This window comes from Bombina bombina, chromosome 3, assembly GCF_027579735.1.
Source record: "Bombina bombina isolate aBomBom1 chromosome 3, aBomBom1.pri, whole genome shotgun sequence".
Taxonomy (NCBI): Eukaryota; Metazoa; Chordata; class Amphibia; order Anura; family Bombinatoridae; genus Bombina; species Bombina bombina.
In genome coordinates, this window is record NC_069501.1 from 31,656,233 (window position 1) to 31,683,374 (window position 27,142).

Genomic DNA, 27,142 nt, shown 5'->3' on the forward strand with positions numbered 1-27,142 from the left:
AGTCCACGGATCATCCATTACTTGTGGGACACCAATACCAAAGCTAAAGTACACGGATGAAGGGAGGGACAAGGCAGGAACTTAAATGGAAGGAATCACTGCCCGTAAAACCTTTCTCCCAAATATAGCCTCCGAAGAAGCAAAAGTATCAAATTTGTAAAATTTTGAAAAAATATGAAGCGAAGACCAAGTCGTCGCCTTGCAAATCTGATCAAAAGAAGCCTAATTTTTAAAGGCCCAAGTGGAAGCCACAGCTCTAGTGGAATGAACTGTAATCCTTTCAGGAGGTTGCTGTCCAGCAGTCTCATAGGCTAAGCGGATTAAGCTTCTTAGTCAAAAAGAAAAAGAGGTTGCCGAAGCTTTTTGACCTCTCCTCTGTCCAGAGTAGACAACAAACAAAGCAGATGTTTGACGAAAATCTTTAGTAGCTTGTAAGTAAAACTTTAAAGCACAGACCACGTCCAAATTGTGTAACACAAGGATGGGACAACAATCTCTTGATTGATATTCTTGTTAGATACCACCTTAGGTAAGAACCCAGGTTTGGTACGCAGGACTACCTTATCCGTATGAAAAATCAGATAAGGAGAATCACATTGTAAGGCAGATAGCTCAGAGACTCTACGAGCCGAGGAAATAGCTACCAAAAAAAGAACTTTCCAAGATAAAAGCTTGATATCTATGGAATGAAGAGGTTCAAACGGAACTCCTTGAAGAACCTTAAGAACCAAGTTTAAGCTCCATGGTGGAGCAACAGGTTTAAACACAGGCTTGATTCTAACTAAAGCCTGACAAAATGCCTGAACGTCTGGAACATCTGCCAGACGCTTAACTAGCTGACAATCCTTTTTCCAAACCTTCTTGGAGAAAAGATAATATCCTAGCAATCCTGACCTTACTCCATGAGTAACCCTTGAATTCACACCAATAAAGATATCTACGCCATACCTTATGGTGCCTGTCTTAAGGTATCAATAACTGACTAGGAGAAGCCACGCTTTGATAAAATCAAGCGTTCAATCTCCAGGCAGTCAGCCTCAGAGAAATTAGATTTGGATGGTTGAAAAGACCCTGAAGTAGAAGGTCCTGTTTCAGAGGCAGAGACCATGGTGGAAAGGATGACATGTCCACTAGATCTGCATACCAGGTCCTGCATGGCCATGCAGGTGCTATCAGAATCACTGATGCTCTCTCCTGCTTGATCTTGGTAATCAGTCGAGGGAGCAGAGGAAACGGTGGAAACACATAAGCCAGGTTGAAAGACCAGGGCGCTGCTAGAGCATCTATCAGTGTTGCCTTGGGATCCCTGGACCTGGATCCGTAACACAGAAGCTTGGCGTTCTGGCGAGACGCCATGAGATCCAGTTCTGGTTTGCCCCAACAATGAATCAGTTGTGCAAATGCCTCCGGATGGAGTTCCCACACTCCCGGATAAAAAGTCTGATGACTTAGAAAATCCGCCTCCCAGTGCTCTACACCTGGGATATGGATAGCTGATAGGTGGCAAGAGTGAATCTCTGCCCAGTGAATTATTTTTGAAACTTCTAACATCTCTAGGGAACTTCTTGTTCCCCCTTGATGGTTGATGTAAGCTACAGTCGTGATGTTGTCCGACTGAAATCTGATGTACCTCAGAGTTGCTAACTGAGGTCAAGCCTGAAGAGCCTTGAATATCGCTCTTAGTTCCAGAATATTTAATGGAAGGAGAGACTCCTCCTGAGTCCACGATCCCTGAGCCTTCAGGGAGTTCCAGACTGCACCCCAACCTAGAAGGCTGGCATCTGTCGTAACAATTGTCCAATCTGGCCTGCGAAAGGTCATACCTTTGGACAGATGGACCCGAGATAGCCACCAGAGAAGAGAATCCCTGGTCTCTTGGTCCAGATTCAGTTGAGGGGACAAATCTGTGTAATCCCCGCTCCACTGACTGAGCATGCATAGTTGCAGCGGTCTGAGATGTAAGCGTGCAAACGGCACTATGTCCATTGCCGCTACCATTAAGCCGATTACTTCCATACACTGAACCACCGAAGGGCGCGGAATGGAATGAAGAACCCGGCAGGAATTTAGAAGCTTTGATAACCTGGACTCCGTCAGGTGAATTTTCATTTCTACAGAATCTATCAGAGTCCCTAGAAAGGAAACTCTTGTGAATGGGGATAGAGAACTCTTTTCCTTGTTCACTTTCCACCCATGCGACCACAGAAATGCCAGTACTACGTCTGTATGAGACTTGGCAATTTGGAAGTTTGACGCCTGTATCAGGATGTCGTCTAAATAAGGGGCTACTGCTATGCCCCGCGGCCTTAGGACCGCCATAAGTGACCCTAGAACCTTTGTAAAGATTCTTGGGGCTGTAGCTAATCCCAAGGGAAGAGCTACAACTGGTAATGCCTGTCTTAAAAGGCAAACCTGAGAAACCGATGATGATCTTTGTGTATCGGAATGTGAAGATAAGCATCTTTTAGATCCACTGCAGTCATATATTGACCCTCCTGGATCAGTGGTAGGATGGTACGAATAGTTTCCATCTTGAACGACGGAACTTTGAGGAATTTTTTTAAGATCTTTAGATCCAAAATTGGTCTGAAGGTTCCCTCTTTTTTGGGAACCACAAACAGATTTGAGTAAAAACCCTGTCCCTGTTCCTCCTTTGGAACTGGATGGATCACTCCCATAACTAGGAGGACTCGTACACAGTGTAAGAATGCCTCTCTCTTTATCTGGTGTGCAGATAATTGTGAAAGGTGAAATCTCCCTTTTGGGGGGGAAGCTTTGAAGTCCAGAAGATATCCCTGGGATATAATTTCCAATGCCCAGGGATCCTGAACATCTCTTGCCCACGCCTGGGCAAAGAGTGAAAGTCTGCCCCCTACTAGATCCGTTCCCGGATAGGGGGCCTTCCTTCATGCTGTCTTAGAGGCAGCAGCAGGCTTTTTTACCTGCTTACCTTTTTTCCATGTCAGGTTTGGTCTCCAGACCGTCTTGGATTGAGGAAAAGTTCCCTCTTGTTTATTATTAGAGGAAGTTGATGCCGCACCTGCCTTGAAGTTTTGAAAGGCACGAAAATTAGACTGTTTGGCCCTACATTTGGACCTGTCCTGAGGAAGGGCATGACCTTTTCCTCCAGTGATATCAGCAATAATCTCCTTCAACCAGGCCAGAATAGGGTCTGCCCCTTGAAGGGAATGTTAAGTAGGTTAGATTTTGAAGTCACGTCAGCTGACCATGATCTAAGCCATAGCGCTCTGCGCGCCTGAATAGCAAAACCAGAATTCTTAGCCGTTAGTTTAGTCAAATGAACAATGGCATCAGAATAAAAGAATTGGCTAGCTTAAGTGCTCTAAGTTTGCCAAGTATGTCATCCAATGGAGTCGCTACCTGTAAAGCCACTTCCAGAGACTCAAACCAGTACGCCGCAGCAGCAGTGACAGGGGCAATGCATGCAAGCGGCTGTCGGATAAAACCTTGTTGAATAAATATTTTCTTAAGGTAACCTCTAATTTTTTATCCATTGGATCTAAAAAAAAAAAAAAAAGCACAACTGTCCTCGACAGGGATAGTAGTACGTTTTACTAGAGTAGAAACTGCTCCCTCCACCTTAGGGACTGTCTGCCATAAGTCCCATGTGGTGGCGTCTATTGGAAACATTTTTCTAAAAATAGGAGGGGAAGAGAACGGCACACCTGGTCTATCCCATTCCTTATTAATAATTTCTGTAAACCTTTTAGGTATTTGGAAAAACATCAGTACACACCGGCACTGCAAAGTATTTATCCAGTCTACACAATTTCTCTGGCACTGCAATGGTATCAGTGTCATTCAGAGCAGCTAAAACCTCTCTAAGCAACACGCGGAGGTGTTCAAGCTTAAATTTAAATGTAGAAATATTAGAATCAGGTATCTTTCCTGAGTCATTAACATCACCCACTGACTGAAGCTCTCTTTCCTCAGCTTCTGCATATTGTGAGGCAGTATCAGACATGGTTCTTAAAGCGTCAGTATGCTCTGCATTTTGTCTCACCCCAGAGCTATCTCGCTTACCTCTAAGTTCAGGTAGTCTGGCTAATACCGCTGACAGTGTATTATCCATGACTGCCGCCATGTCTTGTAAAGTAAACGCTATGGGCGCCCTAGATGTACTTGGCGCCATTTGAGCGTGAGTCCCTTAAGCGGGAGTCAAAGGGTCTGACACGTGGGGAAAGTTAGTCGGCATAACTTCCCCCTCGTCAGATTCCTCTGGTGATACCTTTTTTTAAAGACAGAAAATGATCTTTATTGCATAAAATGAAATCAGTACATTTGGTACACATTCTAAGAGGGGGTTCCACCATGGCTTTTAAACATAATAAACAAGGAGTTTCTTCTATGTCAGACATGTTTATACAGAATAGCAATGAGACTAGCAAGCTTGGAAAACACTTTAAATCAAGTTAACAAGCAAATATAAAAAACGGTACTGTGCCTTTAAGAGAAACAAATTTTGTCAGAATTTGAAAAACAGTGAAAAAATGCAGTAAATCAAACGAAATTTTTACAGTGTGTATAATAGGCTAACAGAGCAGTGCACCCACTTGCAAATGGATGATTAACCCCTTAGTTCAAAAAACGGATCAAAAAAACGAAATAGACTTTTTTAACAGTCACAACCAACTGCCACAGCAAGCTGTGGCCCTACCTTCCCCAATAAACGACTTTGGAAAGCCGTTGGGCCCTTTAGAGATGTCCTATAGTATTCAGAGGGCCTTTCAGGGAAGCTGGATGTCACAGTTTGCAATTTTAACTGCACCAACTGTAACTTTTATACTACAACAGTGGAAATTGTATCTAGTCAAAATTTAAGCCAGCCATGTGGAAAAAACTAGGCCCCAATAAAGTTTTATCACCAAAGCATATATAAAAACGATTAAACATGCCAGCAAACGTTTATATTGCAATATCATAAGGGTATTACCCCTGGGAGTAAGCATGATACCAGTCGTTATTAAATCACTGTATTCAGGCTTAACTTACATTAATCCGGTATCAGCAGCATTTTCTAGTGTTTTCCATCTCTAGAAAAAATTATAACTGCACATACCTGATAGCAGAATAAACTGCACGCCATTCTCTCGCTGAAGTTACCTCATCTGTGTAATCCCCTCAGACATATGTGAGAATAGCAATGGATCTTAGTTACAACCTGCTAAGATCATAGAAACCTCAGGCAGATTCTTCTTCTATTTACTGCCTGAGATAAAATAGCACAACACCGGTACTATTTAAAAATAACAAACTTTTGATTGAAGAAAATAAACTAACTATATTTAACCACTCTCTCCTACAACGACCTAGCTTGTTGAGACTTGCAAGAGAATGACTGGCTATGACAGTTAGGGGAGGAGCTATATTACAGCTCTGCTGTGGGTGTCCTCTTGCAACTTCCTGTTGGGAATGAGAATATCCCACAAGTAATGGATGATCTGTGGACTGGATACACCTTACAAGAGAAACTATCCTGTGAACGGCAGTTGTGTGGAAGAAAATGCCTTGTTGATGTCAGAGGAGAATGGGCAAACTGGTTCGAGATGATAGAAAGGCAACAGTAAAGTGGGGGATATTTTCTTGGCACACTTTCGGCCCCTTAGTACTAATTGAGCATCGTTTAAACACCACGGCCTACCTGAGTATCATTGCTGACCATGTCCATCCCTTTATGACTACAGTTAACCCATCTTCTGATGGATACTTCCAGCAGGATAATGCACCATGTCATAAACTCAAATCATCTCAAACTGGTTTCTTGAACATAACAATGAGTTCACTGTACTCCAATGGCCCCCACAGTCAGCAGATCTCTATACAATAGAGCACCTGTGGGACGTGGTGGAACAGGAGATTCGCATCATGGATGTGCAGCCGACAAAACTGCAGCAACTGCTTGATGCTATCATGTCAATATGGACCAAAATGTGTGAGGAATGTTTCCAACACCTTGTTGAATCTGTGCCACAAAGAATTAAAGTGACAGTCTAGTTCAAAACAAACTTTCATTATTTTTATAACCACTAGAGGGTGTTTGTTCATGTGTTTCATATAGATAACACTATGCTCACGCACGTGGAGTTCCTATGAGCCAGCACTGATTGGCTAAGATGCAAGCCTGTCAAAGGCAATAGGGTGTCCAACCCGGTACTAGCAAGGTGTACCTAATAAAGTGGCCGGTGAGTGTATGTATGTATATATATATATATATATATATATATTTATAGACAACCTACTTGACTAAGGTGCGCAAAAACATCTGCTCCATCTGTGCAGACACTGATATCCTTTAATTGCACAAACGCGTCACTGTATTTAGTTTACAGAACAGTCTGATTATAGAAATTCTATCATTGATAAACAAAAGTATTATCTCCAGTGCATTAGTTTAGGGCAGTCAAAGTATTTCTGAGGCTGTATTTAAATGGATATTACAAACTGACAAACAGATAGACATAAAGATATTTCTAGATAGATTGTAAAAAAAATTTTTACTCATTTAAAAGTGCTATTTTGTTACTAAAAGTCCAGGTCAAAAACTGTTACGCATGTCTGCTCTGCTTTGCCAAATTAAGGACAAATTTAAATAGGCTAGTACACTGATCAAGCAATCACTGTGCATAATGTAGCAGCTGTGAAGTCTGGCGGATTTATTTTAGCCTCTCTGGGGACAGAAAAAACACATTTCATAAGAAAATTACAAAAAAAGCTGACAAAATAAATAATGGCGTTAAAAATTTGTATATTCGTAATTTAACATTTTGGCCAGATTAAGAGTGGCGCACTAAAAGTTACATGTCTGCGAAAAGTGGTTTATTGTGGGAGTTTTCACACGTCGGGTTTCGCACTCATATTACAAGTTGAAAGTAAATGTGAACGCAAACGCGATTAACGCTAGAATGATTACAGCATCCTCAGAGCTCTGGTTAACTGTTTCGCAAAACAAAAAAGTTCCCCAAAACACATAAAACATACATTACAAAAGTACAGTTACACTCAAGGTGTTAAAAAAAAAAGAGAGAGAGAAAACTTTTACCTTCAACTTGTAATACGAGCGCAAAAACCTTACTTCTAGCCGAGTTAGCGCATGAGTGAGAGCGTTAAATACCGCTCCACTTGTAATCTGGCCTTTTATGTGGATTTGTTTCTAGAGTGTTACATATCTGTAGGCTGTTAGATGTGATTTGTGATGCCTGCGGCCTACAACTTTGGTAGGGGCCTAAACTCATGGTACATACCTTCACCTGGCAGACCCTCTGGGACGTCCGATCGTGATAGCTCAGCACTTGTGGTCCTCTGGACTGTCTGCTTGTTTCTTCATTGCCTCGGAAGAGGAAGGTGTTGTATAGGTTCTAGTGAAACGGGAACATTTGTAAGCTCAATAACGTGCCAAAGACTATTTATGTTCTTGTTACAGAAGCATTAGTTATTTTGTTGTGAAGAGCTTATTTCCCAGCAGCAATGCCTGAACCAGCAAGCCAGCGCCTAAGAAGGGCTCCAAGAAAACCGTAACAAGTATCATTTCATAAAGAGTTAACTCTTTTTTTTCAGCTTTTAGAAACTATTGCCTAAATACACATTTTTGCTAGCCTCAGCTCTAAGTTTAGGGATAACCAATCCCATTGTCTAATCACCTCTGGAGCCAGACTGCTAATTGATAAGATGAACTTGTAAACTTGTTATCTTAAGTACTGTAATCCTATTGTGGCCTGTCAAAGGACAGTGCTCTCTATCTAAATGTGTGATGGGGGATTTTGTGCTTCCCCCCCCCTCTCCCCCTGGGAGTGCCCTGTGTGCATGTAACCTTAATAAAAAGCAGGCTGGGCATCCCAGTCCTGAGTTCTTGTTTGACCCTCAATCGCAGCGTTGACTCGTTTTTGTGGGCAGAAGGGTATCCTAGCTGTACTACAGCTAAGGGAGATTATTCTATATTTGCGAGACTCATATAGAATACTATGGAAAGCAGCTTCTCCCCTCTTTAGCAATAGGGATCCAGGCTACTAAGCGGTCCATCTCTCAGCGAGACTAAGGGTAACCGTAACATTTGGCGGCAGCGGCGGGATTTTCCTGGATTTCCTAGGAGAGGTACAGAACGGATGGAGAGCGCTTACGAAAAATTGAAGCGTACAACCCTAAAGGATTTACTTGAAAGCAGAGGGGGGTACGCCAGCAACCGGCCGAGGAGAGAGCTGATCGCAGAATTGAACGAACTGGATCAGAGCTTCACAATGGCGGAAACACCGACCACGATTAGTGATGAAAAAACCAGGATTGTTCGGGAAAGGCTCTCATTATAAGGGCCGAACCCCTCCATGGAATTGGTACAGCAGTTGATGGCGGAGGCGGACGAGGATATACGAGAGACTCGAGCCCACGAACTCAACCTAGCGAACGCACACCGCAATGCTGTAGCCCCGCAGGTAATCATCCCTGTCGAAAATGCTGGGAGGCCCAAGATACCCTATACGGCATTTCGACCCTTTCTAGAGAGCGAGACAGGGATTGATGAATATTTGGCGGACTTCGAAAGGCAATGTGCCCTGCACCAGATTCCCAACAGAGAGTGGCCCACGATATTGTCTGGGAAACTATCCGGGCGAGCCCTGGAAGCCTTTCGTACTCTGGGTGCTAAGGAAGTGACACAGTATGAGCTAGTTAAGGAGACACTGTTGCGACGGTACGCTGTAACTCCGGACACGTATCGCCGACAGTTTCGGGGCACGGAAAAGAAGCCTAACGATACCCATATGGAATGGGCGCACCGAATGCGGAGAGCGGCAAATCACTGGCTGAGCGGAAGTAAAGCGGTGACTGGGGAGGAAATTTTACAATTGTTTCTCTTAGAACATTTTTATAATGGCATGGAACAGCAAGGGAAGGAATGGCTGCGAGACAGGCGGCCTTCTACCTTAGAAGAAGCAGCCAAATTGGCCGATGAACATTATGACTCCCGTCTTCACAAACCCATGAACTACCGAGCTCCAGCACGGGTCGAACTCAGAGAGGTTTACCGTGCACCCCCTCGTGCTGAATTCCGAGCCCCGGTGCCCACAGGGCCCGTCCGACACTCAGGACCACCCAATAACAGCTCTGAGCGTCACAGACCGACTTGCCACCGATGCAAGCAACCAGGGCATTTCATGGCTAGCTGCCCCCTTAATACGCACCAGACACCCAGGAATTACAATTACCCCTCTGGGTCCTATCGTCCGGCCCGGGCCCTCTGTGTTAACCAAGAGGCCCCTATGGAGGGATATGTGGGGCCGCTTCACGAGGCAGACCCTGTATATGCTGCCTCAGATAACCGCCAGCACCATCGGCAGAGGGTATGGCTCGAGGGGCGATCTACCGAGGGATTGCGAGACACAGGGGCTACTATCACGCTGGTACAGAGTCATTTGGTGCCAGAGCACAAGCGATCCGGACAGACTGTGGCCGTTAGAGTGGCGGGGGGGGATGTGTACAAAATTCCAACAGCTAAAGTGCATCTTGATTGGGGAGCGGGAAAGGGGGCTGTGAACGTGGGCCTAATGGATAATTTACCTGCCGAAGTACTACTGGGCAACGATTTGGGCCCCATGACTTCTGCCTATGCTCCAGTATGCAACAACGAGGCGGACCCAGTGACTACACGGGCCCAAGCCCGGACAGAGCGAGAGCTCTCACCAGTGCGGGAGACACAGGTAAGACCTACCCCGACCTTGCCTGACAGGTTAGGCCCCATACCCTGGGACACCCCAGATGCTTTCGAGGCAGAGTCTAAGACTGACCCGACCTTACAAAAGTACCGGGAACGAGCAGAGACCGGAGGGGGCGGGGCAGATAACGAAACATTCTTATGGGAAAAAGGGAAACTATACCGCTGGACAGAGAAAAGGGGACAGCGTAGGCGACAGCTGGTAGTGCCCCACAAATACCGTCAAGAAATCCTCAAAATAGGCCACGACATCCCCTTAGCAGGCCACCTAGCCGTAACCCGTACCCTACACCGCATTACTCACACGTTCTTTTGGCCAGGGGTGCACGCTGACGTTAGAACTTACTGTAACACCTGCGATGTGTGTCAACGAGTAGGAAGGCGAGGCGATCACCCTAAAGCCCAGCTAGTAAATATGCCCATTGTAGAGGAACCCTTCAGCCGGGTTGCTATTGACCTAGTGGGACCACTGGCTACCCCTAGTCCCTCCGGTAAGCGCTACATTCTTACCGTAGTGGACTACGCTACCAGGTACCCAGAGGCTGTCGCCCTATCCAACATACAAGCGGATACGGTAGCGAATGCACTAGTACAGGTGTTCTCCCGGGTAGGATTTCCAAAAGAAATCCTATCCGACCGAGGCACCCAATTTACGGCTGAATTAACCCAACAACTCTGGCAGGTTTGCAAAATTAAGTCCCTCCTGAGCTCCCCATACCACCCCCAGACGAACGGGCTGTGTGAGAGGTTCAATGGGACCCTCAAGCAAATGCTCAAGACGTTCACTCAGGAATACCGAGACTGGGAACGCTTCCTGCCGCACCTCCTATTTGCTTATCGGGAGGTGCCCCAGGAAACGACAGGGTTCTCTCCCTTCGAGTTGCTCTACGGAAGAAAGGTACGGGGACCCCTAAACCTGATCCGGGAGCACTGGGAGGGAGAGATGGAGGCTGACGGTGTCCCCATTGTGCCATACGTGCTGGAACTCAGGGACCGAATGGAGCAATTAGCCAAATCCGTGCGGGCTAATCTCCAGTTGGCCCAGAGAAGACAGAAAGTATGGTACGATCGGGGGGCCCGAAAGAGAATCTTCACCATAGGACAAAAGGTGTTAGTACTTAAGCCGGTGAAGACAGACAAATTGCAGGCGTCCTGGCAGGGTCCCTACCAGATCGTAGAGAAAAGGGGAGACACCACTTATGTGATAGCTAGCTGCCATGACAACAATCTTAGAAAGACATTCCATGTAAACATGCTCAAGGAATATTTTGAGCGACCAGAGAACGTGACGGCCGTATGTTGTTCCCCTCAGGAAGACCCAGACAGTTTACCCATTCCAGACCTATTAGAAAAGAGTCTCCCCACAGGTATAGTGGCGCAGGTTCAGATAGGGGACCGACTTAGCCCCACTGAAAGGGAGCAGCTCAACCAACTCCTCCAGTCCAAACACCTCACCTTCTCCCCGAAGCCAGGGTACACTACTTTAACCACCCACCAGGTAGATACTCCGGGACAAGCTCCCTTGCGCCAGGCTCCGTACCGAATCCCCGAAGCAGTTAGGACAGGAATGAAGAAGGAGATCGATGAGATGCTCCAGCTCAGGGTAATTGAGCCCTCCGATAGTCCATGGGCCTCCCCAGTTGTCTTGGTGCCCAAGAAAGATGGGACCACCCGGTTCTGTGTAGACTATCGGAGGCTCAATGAAAATACCGTGACGGACGCTTACCCTATGCCCAGGGTAGACGAGCTACTCGATCGTATAGCCAGGGGAAATTACCTGACCACTATTGACCTCTGCAAAGGTTACTGGCAGATTCCCCTGGCCCCGGAGGCTATCCCCAAGTCGGCATTCGTCACCCCATTCGGCTTATATCAGTTTAGGGTAATGCCGTTTGGGATGAAGAATGCCCCAGCTACATTCCAGCGCTTGGTGGATAGGCTCCTGGATGGCTTCCAGAGTTTTGCTTGCGCCTACCTGGACGACATAGCGATCCACAGTGAGTCCTGGGAGGACCACTTAGCTCATGTGGGAATGGTTCTGGATCAGATCCGGGCTGCTGGCCTGACTCTGAAGCCAGAAAAATGCCACTTTGGGATGGCCGAGGTACAGTACCTGGGTCACCGGGTGGGGTGTGGAAAGCAGCGACCAGAGCCGGCCAAAATAGAAGCTGTCGCCAATTGGCCCACCCCCATCACTAAGACTCAGGTCCTAGCCTTCCTGGGCACGGCAGGGTACTATAGACGGTTCGTACCAGACTACAGCACACTTGCCAAACCCCTGACTGACTTGACCAAGAAGAACTTACCTCGACAGGTCCTGTGGTCTCCCCACTGTGAAACGGCTTTCCAGGCTCTCAAAAATGCTCTAATTAACGCTCCTGTCTTGGCGGCCCCAGCCCTTAACAAACGTTTTATCGTCCATACAGACGCTTCCATGTTCGGGCTGGGAGCTGTCCTCAGCCAAGTAGGCGAAGATGGAGGGGAGCATCCAGTTGCCTACATCAGCCGGAAGCTCCTGCCCCGCGAAGTCAGCTATGCAGCGGTCTAAAAGGAGTGTTTGGCTTTGGTGTGGGCATTAAAGAAATTGACTCCCTATTTATATGGTCAGGAGTTCACTCTGGTCACCGACCATAACCCGTTGGTGTGGCTGAACCGGGTCTCTGGAGATAACGGCAGGCTATTACGTTGGAGCATATCGTTGCAACCCTTCAATTTCACCATTACTTACAGACCTGGGAAACAGAATGGCAACGCCGACGGGTTGTCCAGACAAACAGACCTCAGCCCCGCATAACCAGCGGTCTGGACAGCCTTAGTCTGCCCCGAAAAGGGGTCAGACCGTGTCTGCCAGAGTGTTCCACAGAAAGGGAGCACTGTTACAGAAGCATTAGTTATTTTGTTGTGAAGAGCTTATTTCCCAGCAGCAATGCCTGAACCAGCAAGCCAGCGCCTAAGAAGGGCTCCAAGAAAACCGTAACAAGTATCATTTCATAAAGAGTTAACTCTTTTTTTTCAGCTTTTAGAAACTATTGCCTAAATACACATTTTTGCTAGCCTCAGCTCTAAGTTTAGGGATAACCAATCCCATTGTCTAATCACCTCTGGAGCCAGACTGCTAATTGATAAGATGAACTTGTAAACTTGTTATCTTAAGTACTGTAATCCTATTGTGGCCTGTCAAAGGACAGTGCTCTCTATCTAAATGTGTGATGGGGGATTTTGTGCTTCCCCCCCCTCTCCCCCTGGGAGTGCCCTGTGTGCATGTAACCTTAATAAAAAGCAGGCTGGGCATCCCAGTCCTGAGTTCTTGTTTGACCCTCAATCGCAGCGTTGACTCGTTTTTGTGGGCAGAAGGGTATCCTAGCTGTACTACAGCTAAGGGAGATTATTCTATATTTGCGAGACTCATATAGAATACTATGGAAAGCAGCTTCTCCCCTCTTTAGCAATAGGGATCCAGGCTACTAAGCGGTCCATCTCTCAGCGAGACTAAGGGTAACCGTAACAGTTCTATTTAAGGCACAGAATGGGCGACCTGCACTGTGATTGCTCGTTTGCAGCAGATTCAGGCCTGCAGTAACAATTTACCAGCTGCTGAATTGGAGTATTATTTTGTTATTCCCCTACTGATACTTAAGGATACCTGTGTATATAAAACACTAGTTAGAAAAACTTCACCTATTACGCTTGCTATAGTATAGCTAGTAAATAGCACCTTTAAGAATTTTCAGTAAATTAAAGGGACAGGCAAGTCCAAAATATACTTTCATGATTCAAATAGAGCATGTAATTTTAAACAACTTTCCCATTTACTTTTATCACCAATTTTGCTTTGATCTTTTGGTATTCTTAGTTGTAAGCTAAACCTAGGAGGTTTATATGCTAATTTCTTAGACCTTAAAGGGACAGTCTAGTATAAATTAAACTTTCTTTATTCAGATAGGACTTTTAATTTTAATCAACTTTCCAATTTACTTTTATCATCAAATTTGCTTTTTTCTCTTGGTATTCTTAGTTTAAACTAAACATAGGTCGGCTCATATGCTAATTTCTAAGCCTTTGAGGGCTGCTTCTTATCACATACTTTTTAAATCTCTTTTCAACACAAAGAGACAGAAAGTACACGTGGGCCATATAGATAACACTGTGTTCAGGCACAGGGGGTTATTTAAGATTTAGCACAATACAATGCTAAATTTAAGACAATAGGTAATAAACAGTCACAGTCATGTGATCAGGGGGCTGGAAGAAGGTTCCTAGATACAAGGTAATCACAAAGGTAAAATGTGTATTGATATAACAATGCTGGCTATGCAAAACTGGGGAATGTGTAATAAAGGGATTATCTATCTTTTAAAACAATAACAATTCTATGGAAGACTGTCCCTTTAATGCTGCCTCTAATCTAAATGCATTTTGACAGTTTTTAACCACTAGAGGGCATTAGTTCATGTGTTTCATATAGATAACATTGAGCTCATGCACGTGAAGTTCCCTAGGAGTGAGCACTGATTGGCTAAAATGCAAGTCTGTCAAAAGAACTGAAATAAGGGGGCAGTTTGCAGAGGATTAGATACAAGGTAATTACAGAGCTAAAACTTGTATTATAATAACTGTGTTGGTTATGCAAAACTGGGGAATGTGTAATAAAGGGATTATGTGTCTTTTTAAACAAAAATTCTAGCGTTAATTATCCCTTTAATTTACCAACTGGGTTTTAAAACTTTTTAAGTACCTTAACACTGCATTTGCCACGGTTTTTCAATGGTTACACCTCACCAACACCAGTTGACTTATTTGAAGGACCAGTCCGGCCAGTTATTAGACTTGTCTATCATTTTGTGAGCATTTTTGTACAGTATCTTATCATTTCTGCTGAGGACAACTAGGGATAGATATGCAGCAGGGTGATGTCAGCAGTGAGTACTTCCAATTTTCCAAACTGGAAAACTGGTAATTCTTTAGATTACTTGATGAGTTAAATTACAGGAAAAGGGGCAGATATATTTCACTATACACAATATATATTACAATCTCACGCTGTTTTGTGTCTCTTTAACATATATGAAGTGAAACAAGATGGTTTAATTGGCAGGTATTCACACAAACATTATACATTACTGATTCTCGCCCATCTCCTGCTAATGTTATGTGCCTCAGACATTGCAGTAGAGAGATAAAAACTAACTAAAAAAATCATATTGTTCCATCTGAAATGACAGTTATCTTAATCATATCCTTCTTTTCATTACTGCCCGAGAGAGACGAAACGGAAGACAAGGAGTTAATATCCTGAGTGACCATCCTCTATACTAATTGCTTATGCCCTGTGTAGTAACTAACTTTAAATATAAAATAGAACTTTTCCATCAATTAGGTAAAAACCCATCCCCATATCTAGAAGCATTACAGGAAGCCCTTAACTCTTTTTGGGTCATACCTTCTTTTCTTTTTCTGAGAAAGAAAGGGAAGCGAACATAGATATCATGTGGTCGGCAACAGTAGGGTGTAGCCCATCATTACGGGGCTCTGGCACAGCTAGACTCAGAGGGACCAAATCTTCTTCTGTTGCAACAACCTGGAACAGATGTATAGAGGGGGTGTCTGAGGTTAATACCTCAATGACAAACAATTTATTTACACACACATTAAGGAACAGATATATAGAGGGGGTTTCGGAGGTTAATACCTCAAGGACAAACAATTTATTTACATACACAGTAAGGAACAGATGTATAGAGGGGGTGTCTGAGGTTATTGCCTCAATGACAAACAATTTATTTACACGCACAGTAAGGAACAGATGTATAGAGGGGGTGTCTGAGGTTATTGCCTCAATGACAAACAATTTATTTACACACACAGTAAGGAACAGATGTATAGAGGGGGTGTCTGATGTTATTGCCTCAATGACAAACAATTTATTTACACACACAGTAAGGAACAGATGTATAGAGGGGGTGTCTGAGGTTATTGCCTCAATGACAAACAATTTATTTACACACACAGTAAGGAACAGATGTATAGAGGGGGTGTCTGAGGTTATTGCCTCAAGGACAAACAATTTATTTACACACACAGTAAGGAACAGATGTATAGAGGGGGTGTCTGAGGTTATTGCCTCAATGACAAACAATTTATTTACACACAGTAAGGAACAGATGTATAGAGGGGGTGTCTGAGGTTATTGCCTCAATGACAAACAATTTATTTACACACAGTAAGGAACAGATGTATAGAAGGGGTGTCTGATGTTATTGCCTCAATGACAAACAATTTATTTGCACACACAGTAAGGAACAGATGTATAGAGGGGGTGTCTGAGGTTATTGCCTCAATGACAAACAATTTATTTACACACACAGTAAGGAACAGATGTATAGAGGGGGTGTCTGAGGTTATTGCCTCAATGACAAACAATTTATTTACACACACAGTAAGGAACAGATGTATAGAGGGGGTGTCTCATGTTATTGCCTCAATGACAAACAATTTATTTACACACAGTAAGGCACAGATGAATAGAGGGGGTGTCTGATGTTATTGCCTCAATGACAAACAATTTATTTACACACAGTAAGGAACAGATGTATAGAGGGGGTGTCTGAGGTTATTGCCTCAATGACAAACAATTTATTTACACACAGTAAGGAACAGATGTATAGAGGGGGTGTCTGAGGTTATTGCCTCAATGACAAACAATTTATTTACACACACAGTAAGGAACAGATGTATAGAGGGGGTGTCTGATGTTAATACCTCAATGACAAACAATTTATTTACACACAGTAAGGAACAGATGTATAGAAGGGGTGTCTGATGTTAATACCTCAATGACAAACAATTTATTTACACACAGTAAGGAACAGATGTATAGAAGGGGTATCTGATGTTAATACCTCAATGACAAACAATTTATTTACACACAGTAAGGAACAGATGTATAGAGGGGGTGTCTGATGTTAATACCTCAAGGACAAACAATTTATTTACACACAGTAAGGAACAGATGTATAGAAGGGGTGTCTGATGTTAATACCTCAAGGACAAACAATTTATTTACACACAGTAAGGAACAGATGTATAGAAGGGGTGTCTGATGTTAATACCTCAAGGACAAACAATTTATTTACACACACAGTAAGGCACAGATGTATAGAGGGGGTGTCTGATGTTAATACCTCAAGGACAAACAATTTATTTACACACAGTAAGGAACAGATGTATAGAAGGGGTGTCTGATGTTAATACCTCAAGGACAAACAATTTATTTACACACAGCAAGGAACAGATTCGGGAAGAGGGCCCAATGGCACTACTGAAGGGTAAAAAGGGAATATAATAATTGATGATTACGACTGAGAGTAGAAATGAATTTACCCTTAGTGATATACTAAATAATATGATCGTTTGGTGCTATGTACATAACTAGACAAAAAACAAACTTAGAGGTATGACCTCTACAAAAGGTACATATGTTTAGCACTCAAATTCCCTTTATAGGTAATATCGACAGAGTATAGAGTGGCGGATAAACTTGGCTATTAAAATATAACTTTGTTCACAACATGAAGTGGTTATGGCATATTGTGGTATACCATGTACATAAGTTTCATATAATATGTAAAGTATAGAGAGCGTCGTTAACTATACGTAACTGGTATTATACCCAAATGATTATATCCTTGTTCAACAAGTGTGTATATTTTGAACTTATAAATTGGTCAGGAATTACACTGACTCAGATTGATATTAATCAAAATTATATTCCACTTGAAGTCTAATGTATATATTCTGGGTATTAAAGATATTGGTAGCAACTTGACTTAAAGCATAAATATACCTCTGTATATTGTACCAGTTATATTGTGTGGAAAAGTATCTCTTCTGAGCCCAATTAAGGTTATTCGCTCATTTATAGAATTTAGTTTAATAATTGGCTACTTAGTGTTTAGTCACCAACTGGTTAAAGGTGATTGTATGCAATATATAACATTGCGTGCTGCCAAACTCTCTTCCAATCACGTAATTACAAATATAATAGTATGATATATATGTTAAACCATCACTATTGTATGTTATGATGTAATCAATACTCTATATCAATTGCACTCACTCACTTATATCTATTTAGTAGCATATAGTAGCTTATAGGGTAAAAACCACAAACGTTTTTTGCAGTACCACTAAGTGTTGCTAGATTTTCATCAAATTCCGTGAGGACACATATAATAGTATTACTGTATATATTAGACCACTGCTGATGTGTGCAATGGTGTAACCGATTATAGTGTTAACCGATACTATATATTGTGTGCACTCATAAGCTTTTATCTAGTTGATAGCACTTAGGACTAAACCTTAGCTGTTATTTTTACAGCATCACTGATATTGATATGTTAGCTGACTAAGCTTTCTGCATAACAAGAGAGGCTAATTATAGATATTGGTATAGAGAGCCGTATGCCCCATAATCACCATGGAGAGATAGTATTATTCAAAAATAGCACCGAAATTTAACGGTATCTGTGATACTTTTATCGTTTAACTCTATCCCCTTGGTTGTGACCAAATCTATAAGTCTTTACTTGTAACCATACCCGAGTGGCATAGTTTGAATTGCTTATTAGTATAAAACGCTTAAATTTAGTCTCGCTGACCCCAGTAAGTTAGATTAAGAAATTACGTCTAGGCTTTAACAATAGCTATAGCTGTATTAATTGGTTAGGCTGCTATTGAGCTTTGACGAAATAAGTTATGTAATTAAAGATAGATTTTAGTTTCTGCTAAATTAAAACCACATTAACACGGAGCCCATCAACTCCCAACCTCCCCTGACATGTTTTGCCGACAAACTCGGCTTTTTCAAAGGGTTTACCGAGGTTACGGTCTGGCGGGTATTTGTGCCCGGTAACTCCGCCTATTTTAAAAGAATGACCTATCAGCGTATCTGGGTGTGAATGTTTTACTGGTGACGTTCCAGTAACACTCCTCCAGTCCTGGCCAATGGATGTCATTGTTATGCTGGTAATGTTCCAGCTGATTTTTTCAATCTGACAGGTATGCCTCACAGCATATCACGTCTAAATTCCGTGCTCATTTATTTTGTTCATATTATGCATCGTTTGAATATATTTCTGCTTCCATCGTTCATTTATAAATTTTCACAATGATTTCTTATTTTTATTTGATCATAACTTACTTTCTTTCCATCATATATATCTTAGGATGTTATCAATGCAGGTAACAGTACTATTTATTTCGATCTGACATGCTATAATGTTATTCTAATCGCATGTTATGTAAGGTCTGGATTGATCACACAGAACACTGGTTCCCTTCCACGGTTAACCAGCTATTGCACTGATTACTTAAGTATAATATTAGATCTGGGGGGCCATTTTTCCTGATCGTTATGTGTATTGTAAAACATTGTATCAACTCGGTGTCTCTGTGGATATCAAATAGCGCTTTTGGTTTATAAATCAAAACGGTTTTCGGCTCATCCAGTTCTTTAGGCAATATTGCTAGACCTAGCCCAGGAATGTACCCAATCATCCATTCTACAAGCACCCAACATATCAAAGTTAATAATTCAGTGTTAGAATAAATTAAAATAAATCAAGTGTCAAAAGAGTTAATGTCTACATCTATTGTATAGATATCTTCATTGTCCTAAGGTTATCCGTTTCTTTAGATGTTACATCCGAACAATACTAGTAATCTCATATTGATCATATGGACATTTCTTTCAATAGATCCTACTTTTCGGTAGTATAATTTGTAACCTTAATATACCAGGACTAATGTCCCATAATTGTAAATATAAAGTGATGTGTGCTTATAACAAAGAATAAATATAAAGTGATGTGTGCTTATAACAAAGAATAAATATAAAGTGATGTGTGCTTATAACAAAGAATAAATATAAAGTGATGTGTGCTTATAACAAAGAATAAATATAAAGTGATGTGTGCTTATAACAAAGAATAAATATAAAGTGATGTGTGCTTATAACAAAGAATAATGTGTGATTGACAAAATTAACTATTTGTGAAACATACAAATATTATATTTTTGATTTGTGTGTCTTTTTTATTATGCAATGTGTTAGAAGATGTTGATTATCTCGGTACTTAATAAGGCCTTAAACCTTGAATAGAAAATTTAAAGCAAATGCTGGTGATCCACTTAGTGTACAGCATACTAATATTACTTATTAATATTAATATTTTAATATTGTGATCTAAAAATTAATAAAAGTGTTGCTGGAAACAATGTGGTAAAAAACTTAAATTTGTGTTAAAAAATCCCATGCAATGGTGTCAAACTTTATCAAAAGAAATTGCTTAATATGAGAGAAAATTGATTTCTTCTTTTTTTCTCCTTGTTCTCTTTTTTATATTTGACATTGTAATATCTTAGACCAATTTGGTATGCCGGTAGAACGGTGTAAGTGGGTATTTGGGGGTTGTCTTAGTATTTCAAGAGTGGTACTACAGATATACAAAATAATTGTTGTGTTCATTAAGTCCATGAGGCTGGACTGAGTTCATTGAAAAGATCCATCTACTTTCTTGTTCCAATAGTCTGGTGGTTAGATCACCACCTCTTATTCCAAGACTGATCTTTTGGATTCCTGTGCAAGTTAATTTATTGACTCTATTTTGATGTTTTCTCCGAAAATTATATGCTACAGAGGTAATGTTTTTCTTGTTTTGTAGATCTTTGGCGGCATTCTTGATTTTTCGAATATGTTCCTGTAACCGTGTATGCAACTTTCGTGTTGTCATACCAATGTAGATCTTTGGACAGTCACATTTGATCATATATATCACCCCCGTTGTGTTGCAGCTTATATACGTTTTGATGTTGTATATTTTACCAAATCTGTCATGTGTTTTCAGGGTTTTAGGTATATATTTACAGCTTGAGCAGGTGCCACACGGATAAGAATCCTGAATTTTGCTTTTTTTGTTCTTTGTTCGTTGGTCATTGAAATGACTGGGGCTTATCATATCTTTTAAAAAAATTTAAACATTACCAGCATAACAATGACATCCATTGGCCAGGACTGGAGGAGTGTTACTGGAACGTCACCAGTAAAACATTCACACCCAGATACGCTGATAGGTCATTCTTTTAAAATAGGCGGAGTTACCGGGCACAAATACCCGCCAGACCGTAACCTCGGTAAACCCTTTGAAAAAGCCGAGTTTGTCGGCAAAACATGTCAGGGGAGGTTGGGAGTTGATGGGCTCCGTGTTAATGTGGTTTTAATTTAGCAGAAACTAAAATCTATCTTTAATTATATAACTTATTTTGTCAAAGCTCAATAGCAGCCTAACCAATTAATACAGCTATAGCTATTGTTAAAGCCTAGACGTAATTTCTTAATCTAACTTACTGGGGTCAGCGAGACTAAATTTAAGCGTTTTATACTAATAAGCAATTCAAACTATGCCACTCGGGTATGGTTACAAGTAAAGACTTATAGATTTGGTCACAACCAAGGGGATAGAGTTAAACGATAAAAGTATCACAGATACCGTTAAATTTTGGTGCTATTTTTGAATAATACTATCTCTCCATGGTGATTATGGGGCATACGGCTCTCTATACCAATATCTATAATTAGCCTCTCTTGTTATGCAGAAAGCTTAGTCAGCTAACATATCAATATCAGTGATGCTGTAAAAATAACAGCTAAGGTTGAGTCCTAAGTGCTATCAACTAGATAAAAGCTTATGAGTGCACACAATATATAGTATCGGTTAACACTATAATCGGTTACACCATTGCACACATCAGCAGTGGTCTAATATATACAGTAATACTATTATATGTGTCCTCACGGAATTTGATGAAAATCTAGCAACACTTAGTGGTACTGCAAAAAACGTTTGTGGTTTTTACCCTATAAGCTACTATATGCTACTAAATAGATATAAGTGAGTGAGTGCAAGTGATATAGAGTATTGATTACATCATAACATACAATAGTGATGGTTTAACATATATATCATACTATTATATTTGTAATTACGTGATTGGAAGAGAGTTTGGCAGCATGCAATGTTATATATTGCATACAATCACCTTTAACCAGTTGGTGACTAAACACTAAGTAGCCAATTATTAAACTAAATTCTATAAATGAGCGAATAACCTTAATTGGGCTCAGAAGAGATACTTTTCCACACAATATAACTGGTACAATATACAGAGGTATATTTATGCTTTAAGTCAAGTTGCTAACAATATCTTTAATACCCAGAATATATACATTAGACTTCAAGTGGAATATAATTTTGATTAATATCAATCTGAGTCAGTGTAATTCCTGACCAGTTTATAAGTTCAAAATATACACACTTGTTGAACAAGGATATAATCATTTGGGTATAATACCAGTTACGTACAGGGAGTGCAGAATTATTAGGCAAATGAGTATTTTGACCACATCATCCTCTTTATGCATGTTGTCTTACTCCAAGCTGTATAGGCTCGAAGCCTACTACCAATTAAGCATATTAGGTGATGTGCATCTCTGTAATGAGAAGGGGTGTGGTCTAATGACATCAACACCCTATATCAGGTGTGCATAATTATTAGGCAACTTCCTTTCCTTTGGCAAAATGGGTCAAAAGAAGGACTTGACAGGCTCAGAAAAGTCAAAAATAGTGAGATATCTTGCAGAGGGATGCAGCACTCTTAAAATTGCAAAGCTTCTGAAGCGTGATCATTGAACAATCAAGCGTTTCATTCAAAATAGTCAACAGGGTCGCAAAAAGCGTGTGGAAAAACCAAGGCACAAAATAACTGCCCATGAACTGAGAAAAGTCAAGCGTGCAGCTGCCAAGATGCCACTTGCCACCAGTTTGGCCATATTTCAGAGCTGCAACATCACTGGAGTGCCCAAAAGCACAAGGTGTGCAATACTCAGAGACATGGCCAAGGTAAGAAAGGTTGAAAGACGACCACCACTGAACAAGACACACAAGCTGAAATGTCAAGACTGGGCCAAGAAATATCTCAAGACTGATTTTTCTAAGGTTTTATGGACTGATGAAATGAGAGTGAGTCTTGATGGGCCAGATGGATGGGCCCGTGGCTGGATTGGTAAAGGGCAGAGAGCTCCAGTCCGACTCAGACGCCAGCAAGGTGGAGGTGGAGTACTGGTTTGGGCTGGTATCATCAAAGATGAGCTTGTGGGGCCTTTTCGGGTTTAGGATGGAGTCAAGCTCAACTCCCAGTCCTACTGCCAGTTTCTGGAAGACACCTTCTTCAAGCAGTGGTACAGGAAGAAGTCTGCATCCTTCAAGAAAAACATGATTTTCATGCAGGGCAATGCTTCATCATACGCGTCCAAGTACTCCACAGCGTGGCTGGCAAGAAAGGGTATAAAAGAAGAAAATCTAATGACATGGCCTCCTTGTTCACCTGATCTGAACCCCATTGAGAACCTGTGGTCCATCATCAAATGTGAGATTTACAAGGAGGGAAAACAGTACACCTCTCTGAACAGTGTCTAGGAGGCTGTGGTTGCTGCTGCACGCAATGTTGATGGTGAACAGATCAAAACACTGACAGAATCCATGGATGGCAGGCTTTTGAGTGTCCTTGCAAAGAAAGGTGGCTATATTGGTCACTGATTTGTTTTTGTTTTGTTTTTGAATGTCAGAAATGTATATTTGTGAATGTTGAGATGTTATATTGGTTTCACTGGTAAAAATAAATAATTGAAATGGGTATATATTTGTTTTTTGTTAAGTTGCCTAATAATTATGCACAGTAATAGTCACCTGCACACACAGATATCCCCCTAAAATAGCTATAACTAAAAACAAACTAAAAACTACTTCCAAAACTATTCAGCTTTGATATTAATGAGTTTTTTGGGTTCATTGAGAACATGGTTGTTGTTCAATAATAAAATTGATCCTCAAAAATACAACTTGCCTAATAATTCTGCACTCCCTGTATAGTTAACGACGCTCTCTATACTTTACATATTATATGAAACTTATGTACATGGTATACCACAATATGCCATAACCACTTCATGTTGTGAACATCAATAATGTGCATAAAGATTTATCACACACCAAGTATATCTAGTAAAGTTATGACTGGGTATGCATTACCACTAATAGATAGATTTATATAATTTCATCAAGTAGTTGGAGCACCTAGAGGTACCAACCAGATATATTATATCGCTGATAACATATAAGTTCATATCCAGTGGTATTCACATCACGGTCCTCAATTTGATGGATCCAATTTCTGTAATTTTAATTGTTTTGTCTTACCATTATATTTTAATAGCCAAGTTTATCCGCCACTCTATACTCTGTCGATATTACCTATAAAGGGAATTTGAGTGCTAAACATATGTACTTTTTGTAGAGGTCATACCTCTAAGTTTGTTTTTAGTAAGGAACAGATGTATAGAGGGGGTGTCTGAGGTTAATACCTCAAGGACAAACAATTTATTTACACACACAGTAAGAAACAGATGTATAGAGGGGGTGTCTGAGGTTATTGCCTCAATGACAAACAATTTATTTACACGCACAGTAAGGAACAGATGTATAGAGGGGGTGTCTGAGGTTATTGCCTAAATGACAAACAATTTATTTACACACACAGTAAGGAACAGATGTATAGAGGGGGTGTCTGAGGTTATTGCCTCAATGACAAACAATTTATTTACACACAGTAAGGAACAGATGTATAGAGGGGGTGTCTGAGGTTATTGCCTCAATGACAAACAATTTATTTACACACAGTAAGGAACAGATGTATAGAGGGGGTGTCTGAGGTTAATACCTCAAGAACAAACAATTTATTTACACACAGTAAGGCACAGATGTATAGAGGGGGTGTGTGAGGTTATTGCCTCAATGACAAACAATTTATTTACACACAGTAAGGAACAGATGTATAGAGGGGGTGTCTCATGTTATTGCCTCAATGACAAACAATTTATTTACAAACAAACAAAGGGTGGTGTGAGTGCTAATCAGGAAAAGGTTTCTGTGCTTGAATCCCTAATATGGTCTGATAAAATCTCCAATTACAGACTATACGATAAAGAGGTGAGAGTGGTGTGGGATAAGCGCTCCAGCTAGGTAGAGCCAACCAGATTATTAAAAAATAAAATGAAATAACAAGAGGAACTAATGATAATAAAAGAGAATTTTTATAGTGATTTAAGTAGATAACTAGTTAATGCATACAGAATATGTTAGCATATACTCAATTACATAAGATGCCGGCATCAGTAACAATCAAACATATTAATCATATTAAAAACAGAAAAATACAGCCGATATAAAATTTCTAAAAGGTTCCCTGAGTGTTTCTTAAAAATATATACGAATATGAATAAACTTGATAAAGGTAAATGACTCTTAGCACAGTGAAATTGGCTCGGCTAAATGTTACCAGTATTATTTTTAAGCAATGGAATATTTGGTCACAGTGTTCAGTGGAGGCGTCTGATCTGTTCAGCCGTTAGAAGTAACTGTGAGTGATGGATCGGGAGGTGTGACGTCACGTCACCTGACTATTGTATTCCTCCAATCTCTGTGATATGCTTAAACACAACAAGTTTGAAATTTGTATCCAATTCTTAATTGTAACAAAGTATACTTGTTTATGTGATGGTTAGTATCAATACTTGCAAGTGTCCAATGTCCAAAGAATCTGTCCAAATTTGAAAAAAACGGTTTGTTTTATCAGCAGCTCTGAATCCTATGGAGTGTTGATCCGTTTGGTTTTATGTCCGTTCTGAAATGTGAAACTTGTCCTTATCCGAAGAAGCTCCTAAGCACTTGGTTTTTAGTGTATATTAGGGCTATGATGGGAGCAAAGGAAGAAACAAGGGGGCACACAGGAATTATTCATACATCGATCTCAGTGTTGATTCAAGGAGATAGAAATGAACCTGTTTTTGTGCCAGTAAAACAATTTAGCAGTTCAATAGCCTTAGTATATAATTGGTTACACACAGGAATTACTCATATGTCCTCCCTCTATATTAATCATAGAGATAGGGATGAACCTGTGGAGTGTAACACTACCAGTAATACAATTCTGAATTGACAGGAGTAAGCAAATCTACGCGTTTCGGCAGTGTTAGCTGTGACCAAATATTCCATTGCTTAAAAATAATACTGGTAACATTTAGCCGAGCCAATTTCACTGTGCTAAGAGTCATTTACCTTTATCAAGTTTATTCATATTCGTATATATTTTTAAGAAACACTCAGGGAACCTTTTAGAAATTTTATATCGGCTGTATTTTTCTGTTTTTAATATGATTAATATGTTTGATTGTTACTGATGCCGGCATCTTATGTAATTGAGTATATGCTAACATATTCTGTATGCATTAACTAGTTATCTACTTAAATCACTATAAAAATTCTCTTTTATTATCATTAGTTCCTCTTGTTATTTCATTTTATTTTTTAATAATCTGGTTGGCTCTACCTAGCTGGAGCGCTTATCCCAAACAATTTATTTACACACAGTAAGGAACAGATGTATAGAGGGGGTGTCTGAGGTTATTGCCTCAATGACAAACAATTTATTTACACACAGTAAGGAACAGATGTATAGAGGGGGTGTAAAATAGTGGTAGTTATCCATAACTACCACTATTTTACATAGTCATTGATGTAACACACAACTACTAATGTTATCCATAGCCCACAAAATAAAGCACAGCCACTAATGTTATCCATAGCCCACGTCATAAAGCACAGGCACTAATGTTATTCATAGCCCGCATCATAAAGCACAGCCACTAATGATACTCATAGCCCACGTCATAAAGCACAGCCACTAATGTTATTTATAGCCCACGTTATAAAGCACAGCTACTAATGTTATCCATAGCCCACATCATAAAGCACAGCCACTAATGTTATCCATAGCCCACATCATAAAGCACAGCCACTAATGTTATCCATAGCCCACATCATAAAGCACAGCCACTAATGTTATCCATAGCCCACGTCATAAAGCACAGCCACTAATGTTATCCATATCCCACGTCATAAAGCACAGCCACTAATGTTATCCATAGCCCACGTCATAAAGCACAGCCACTAATGTTATCCATAGCCCACGTCATAAAGCACAGGCACTAATGTTATTCATAGCCCGCATCATAAAGCACAGCCACTAATGATACTCATAGCCCACGTCATAAAGCACAGCCACTAATGTTATTTATAGCCCACGTTATAAAGCACAGCCACTAATGTTATCCATAGCCCACATCATAAAGCACAGCCACTAATGTTATCCATAGCCCACATCATAAAGCACAGCCACTAATGTTATCCATAGCCCACATCATAAAGCACAGCCACTAATGTTATCCATAGCCCACGTCATAAAGCA

General features: G+C 40.9%; 1 protein-coding gene across 1 annotated transcript in view; it reads right to left on the reverse strand.

Annotated features, from left to right (window-relative positions):
* SPAG17 (sperm associated antigen 17) overlaps positions 1–27,142 on the reverse strand; it is a 783,114-nt gene that overhangs the window by 431,628 nt on the left and 324,344 nt on the right. The window contains exons 11-12 of the mRNA XM_053705129.1: positions 15,162–15,299; positions 7,263–7,376 (exon numbers count right to left, since the gene is read on the reverse strand). Coding sequence (XP_053561104.1) covers positions 7,263–7,376; positions 15,162–15,299 — 252 coding nt within the window. The remainder of the gene's footprint in view (positions 1–7,262; positions 7,377–15,161; positions 15,300–27,142) is intronic.